The 6,000-nt window shown below is 38.7% G+C and overlaps 1 protein-coding gene across 1 annotated transcript in view; it reads right to left on the reverse strand.

Annotated features, from left to right (window-relative positions):
* Nucleotides 1–4,718, reverse strand: part of adamts3 (ADAM metallopeptidase with thrombospondin type 1 motif, 3) — a 487,969-nt gene extending 483,251 nt beyond the window's left edge. The window contains exons 1-2 of the mRNA XM_061895958.1: nt 4,464–4,718; nt 4,119–4,140 (exon numbers count right to left, since the gene is read on the reverse strand). Of these exons, the coding sequence (XP_061751942.1) occupies nt 4,119–4,140; nt 4,464–4,523 (82 nt within the window). The 5' untranslated portion in view covers nt 4,524–4,718. The remainder of the gene's footprint in view (nt 1–4,118; nt 4,141–4,463) is intronic.
* Nucleotides 4,719–6,000: the final 1,282 nt, after the last annotated feature.

The following is a 6,000-nucleotide window of genomic DNA, read 5'->3' on the forward strand; positions in this document are numbered from 1 at the left end:
TTAGCTCATTAGCTAGTGCTGCTCAACTTATCTCTTAATTTCCCGCAGGATGACCCCATTCATATTTTTTTGTTTATATTTAACAGAAGTACTTTAAATTGGACTTTTTGCAACTTCCTGGCAACTACATGTCCAGAGGCCTTAAGAGCTGCGCCGGACAATGAGTGAACAGAATCACAATACCTATTGTTATTGTAACGATTATGTCGAAATTATGTGCAACCTATTCTGTGCCTTTTAAGTAATAAAAGAAAAAGAGACATTTTAGCTCATTTAGCCCATCATCTAGTGTTGGTCAAATTGAACCTCATGTCCCGACGCCTTAGGAGCTGTGCTGGACAATGAGTTGACAGAATCAGAATCTTTATTGTCAATGTAGTAAGTATGACAAAATTGTGTGCAAGCTATTCAGGGCATTTAAATAAAAATAACAATAAAAACAAATCTAAAATTAGTCCAAGGCTTTTTAGCTCATTAGCTAGCGCTGCTCAACTTATCTCTTAATTTCCCGCAGGATGACCCCTGTCATATTGTTTTGTTTATATTTAACAGAAGTACTGTAAATTGGACTTTTTGCAACTTCCTGGCAACTACACGTCCAGACGCCTTAAGAGCTGCGCTGGACAATGAGTGAACAGAATCACAATACCTATTGTTATTGTAACGATTATGTCAAAATTATGTGTAACCTACTCTGTGCCTTTTAAGTAATAAGACAAATAAATACATTTCATCTCATTCAGCTCATTAGCTCGACTTAAACCTCACGTCCTGACGCCGTAGGAGCTGTGCTGGAAAATGAGTTGACAGAGTCAGACTCTTTATTGTCATTGTAGTAAGTATGACAAAATTGTGTGCAAGCTATTCAGGGCATTTTAAATAAAAATAACAATAAAAACAAATCGAAAATTAGTCCAAGGCTTTTTAGCTCATTAGCTAGCGCTGCTCAACTTATCTCTTAATTTCCCGCAGGATGACCCCATTCATATTTTTTTGTTTATATTTAACAGAAGTACTTTAAATTGGCCTTTTTGCAACTTCCTGGCAACGACACGTCCAGACGCCTTAAGAGCTGCGCTGGACAATGAGTGAACAGAATCACAATACCCATTGTTATTGTAACGATTCTGTCAAAATTATGTGCAACCTACTCTGTACCTTTTAAGTAATAAAACAAAAAAATACATTTTAGCTCATTTAGCTCATCATCTAGTGCTGGTCAAATTGAACATCATGTCCCGACGCCTTAGGAGCTGTGCTGGACAATGAGTTGACAGAATCAGAATCTTTATAGTCAATGTAGTAAGTATGACAAAATTGTGTGCAAGCTATTCAGGGCATTTTAAATAAAAATAACAATAAAAACAAATCGAAAATGAGTCCAAGGCTTTTTAGCTCATTAGCTAGCGCTGCTCAACTTATCTCTTAATTTCCCGCAGGATGACCCCATTCATATTTTTTTGTTTATATTTAACAGAAGTACTTTAAATTGGACTTTTTGCAACTTCCTGGCAACAACATGTCCAGACGCCTTAAGAGCTGCGCCGGACAATGAGTGAACAGAATCACAATACCTATTGTTATTGTAACGATTCTGTCAAAATTATGTGCAACCTATTCTGTGCCTTTTAAGTAATAAAACAAAAAAAGACATTTTAGCTCATTTAGCTCATCATCTAGTGTTGGTCAAATTGAACCTCATGTCCCGACGCCTTAGGAGCTGTGCTGGACAATGAGTTGACAGAATCAGAATCTTTATTGTCAATGTAGTAAGTATGACAAAATTGTGTGCAAGTTATTCAGGGCATTTAAATAAAAATAACAATAAAAACAAATCTAAAATTAGTCCAAGGCTTTTTAGCTCATTAGCTAGTGCTGCTCAACTTATCTCTTAATTTCCCGCAGGATGACCCCTGTCATATTGTTTTGTTTATATTTAACAGAAGTACTTTAAATTGGACTTTTTGCAACTTCCTGGCAACTACACGTCCAGACGCCTTAAGAGCTGCGCTGGACAATGAGTGAACAGAATCACAATACTTATTGTTATTGTAACGATGATGTCAAAATTATGTGTAACCTACTCTGTGCCTTTTAAGTAATAAGACAAATAAATACATTTCATCTCATTCAGCTCATTAGCTCGACTTAAACCTCACGTCCTGACGCCGTAGGAGCTGTGCTGGACAATGAGTTGACAGAGTCAGACTCTTTATTGTCATTGTAGTAAGTATGACAAAATTGTGTGCAAGCTATTCAGGGCATTTTAAATTAAAATAATAAAATAAAATAGGAAACTAGTCCTGGGCCTTTAGCTCATTAGCTCACATTGCTTAACTAAAACCTCATGTCCTGACGCCTTAAGAGCTGTGCTGGACAATGAGTTGACAGAATCATAATCTTTTTTGCCATTTTAGTGAATATGACAACATTGTGTGCAAGCTATTCAGGGCATTTTAAATTAAAAAAAATTAAATTAAATAAAAAATAGGAAACTAGTCCTGGGCCTTTAGCTCATTAGCTCGCGCTGCTTAACTAAAACCTCAAGTCCTGATGCCTTAAGAGCTGTGCTGGACAATGAATTGACAGAATCATTCATTTTAGTGAATATGACAACATTGTGTGCAAGCTATTCAGGGCATTTTAAATTAAAAAAATAAAATAAAATAAAAAAATAGGATGTAGTCCTGGGCCTTTAGCTCATTAGCTCGCGATGCTCAACTAAAACCTCATGTCCTGACGCCTTAAGAGCTGTGCTGGACAATGAGTTGACGGAATCATAATCTTTATTGCCATTTTAGTGAATATGACAACATTGTGTGCAGGCTATTCAGGGCATTTTAAATAAAATAACAATAAAAACAAATCTAAAATTAGTCCATAGCTTTTCAGCTCATTAGCTAGCACTGCTCAACTTAACTCTTAATTTGGCGCTGATTGACCCCTGTCATATTTTTTTTGTTTATATTTGACAGAAGTACTTTAAATTGGACCTTTTGCAACTTCCTGGCAACTACATGTCCAGATGCCTTAAGAGCTGCGCTGGACAATGAGTTGACAGAATCATAATCTTTTTTGCCATTTTAGTGAATATGACAACATTGTGTGCAAGCTATTCAGGCCATTTTAAATAAAAAAAATAATAAAAAATAAAAAATAGAGAACTACTCCTGGGCCTTTAGCTCATTAGCTAGCGCTGCTCAACTTAAACCTCATGTCCTGACGCCTTTGAGTTGACAGAATCATAATCTTTTTTGCCATTTTAGTGAATATGACAACATTTTGTGCAAGCTATTCTGGGCATTTTAATTAAAAAATAAAAATAAAAAATAAAAAATAGAAAACTAGTCCTGGGCCTTTAGCTCATTAGCTTGCGCTGCTTAGCTAAAACCTCAAGTCCTGACGCCTTAAGAGCTGTGCTGGACAATGAATTGACAGAATCATCCATTTTAGTGAATATGACAACATTGTGTGCAAGCTATTCAAGGCATTTTAATTTAAAAAACTAAAATAAAATAAAAAATAGAAAACTAGTCCTGAGCCTTAAGAGCTGTGCTGGACAATGAGTTGACAGAATCATAATCTTTATTGCCATTTTAGTGTATATGACAACATTGTGTGCAAGCTATTCAAGGCATTTTAAATAAAAAACAAATAGAAAATGAGTCCCGGGCCTGTAGCTCATTAGCTAGCGCTGCTCGACTCAACTCTAATATTGGCTAGAAGTACTTCAAACTGGACATTTTGCAACTTCCTGGCAGTGTTTAGTCGCGTAAAAAAAACGCAGCAAATGAGTCAAAAGTTGCGAAACCGGAAATGAACGGAACGCGCCCTCGGAGGGGGACCGCCAGGGGTCAAGTGGAGCGCGGGACCCCCGGGGTTACGCTCACGGGGCGGCCGGCGACTGTCAGGAAGGATCCGACGCGCCGCCGTGTTGCAGCTCACTCCCGTCTTAACCTCGCAATGGAGAACAGATGTGCGCGGATCGAGAGGTGGGATTTGCTCTTCCTGTCCGAGTGTGTGTGTGGGGGGGGGGAGGGGGGTATGGGGGGGGAGGGGTGGGGGGGGGGGGGTCGCCCTCCCACTTTGATGCAAGTTACGTTGAATTTCCAACTCACCATCTCGATCATCTTCACCAGCCTGAGGGGGGGGGGGGGGGGAAGAAGCAGAAATGAGAGTGAAATGTCAAATAATAACAACAAAAAATTTCTTTATTTCAGGGCTTATGTAAGCGGAGCCAGCCCCGTGTGTGTGTGTAGTGTCAACATCCCACTGCAGGAGGGGAAAACAGTGCATGCATTTAGGGAGTCGAACGTGCACACGCCTGCAAGAGCGCTCCCAACTTTTTTTTTTTTCTTTCTTTTTTTTTTTCCGCCTCCGCTACTTTTTTTTTTTTTTTTTTTTTCTGCAGTTGAGAAACTCATGCAAAAAAATAAAAAATAAAAATAAAAAAAGAAACTTACCTTGGCAGCTGAAGTCGCAATAAATCCTACGAGCAGGAACGTCACTGACAGCACAACCATCGTGAGTCTTGTCCAGGGAATTATTAAAAAAAAAGTTTATCCCAAATGAAAAAAAAAAAAAAGAAGGTGTGCAAACTTTGCTTCTGTCTTAAAGGTGAAAAAAAAAAAAAAATCAGGCCGATCGCGAAACTTTGTCAGTCACTTTCTTCCTGGGAGGACTTGCTAGAAAGTTTCCTTCAGTCCACTCATCTGCGCTGCCGGCTGCACAGCTGCGACCTGCTGCCTGGCGCCCCCGCCTAATAAACACTTAGGTCCGGCCCTGTGTGACGTCACGGGACCACCACCCGCCCAGTAAGACCCCTCCTAAAACACACACACACACACACACACACCTGTAGGCCAGGTCAGCGTTACTTGACTTATTTTCCTCCACACAAAAGTCCTGTCCTAGTCTGCTTTTTGATTATTAGGGACCGATGTCCCTTTGGGACAGAGGACCCTGTTCTATTTCTAAGGTTTTATTATTCTTTATTATTCCGCTGTAATTTGACCCCCTTAACATGCTTCAAAACTCACCAAATTTGACACACACATCAGGACTGGTGGAAATTGCGATGTAATAAACCAAAACCCAAAACTCTAAATTGCGCTCTAGCGCTCCCTAGGAAAAAACACAGACAAAACTGCTTGTAACTCCCGTTAGGAATGTCGTAGAGACATGAAAAAAAAACTTCTATGTAGGTCTGACTTAGACCTAGATTTCATACTGTGACAACCATCAGCAAAAATCAACAGAAAGTTAGAAAAAATCTCTTCAAAGCAAAAAATGCCTCAAAAATTTAATTTTTGCCTCTATGAGCTGTAATTTGACCCCCTTAACATGCTTCAAAACTCACCAAATTTCACACACACATAAGGACTGGCGAAAATTGCGATATAATAAACCAAAATCCAAAACTCAAAATTGCGCTCCCTAGGAAAAAATACAGACACAACTGCTTGTAATTTCCGTTAGGAATGTTGTAGGGATATGAAAAAAAACTTCTATGTAGGTCTGACTTAGACCTATAATTCATACTCTGACACCCTTCAGCAAAAATCTACAGAAAGTTGTAAAAACCCCTTCAAAGTGAAAGTTTCCTTAAAAAATGTCATTTTTGAGCTGTAATTTGACCCCCTTAAAATACTTCAAAACTCACCAAATTTGACACACACATCAGGACTGGCGAAAATTGTGATCCAAGAAACCAAAACCCAAAACTCAGAATTGCGCTCTGGCGCTCCCTAGGAAAAAACACAGACAAAACTGCTTGTAACTCCCGTTAGGAATGTCGTAGAGACATGAAAAAAAAAACTTCTATGTAGGTCTGACTTAGACCTAGATTTCATACTCTGACAACCATCAGCAAAAATCAACAGAAAGTTAGAAAAAATCTCTTCAAAGCAAAAAATGCCTCAAAAATTTAATTTTTGCCTCTATGAGCTGTAATTTTACCCCCTTAACATGCTTCAAAACTCACCAAATTTAACACACACA

This window comes from Nerophis ophidion, linkage group LG01, assembly GCF_033978795.1.
Source record: "Nerophis ophidion isolate RoL-2023_Sa linkage group LG01, RoL_Noph_v1.0, whole genome shotgun sequence".
Taxonomy (NCBI): domain Eukaryota; kingdom Metazoa; phylum Chordata; class Actinopteri; order Syngnathiformes; family Syngnathidae; genus Nerophis; species Nerophis ophidion.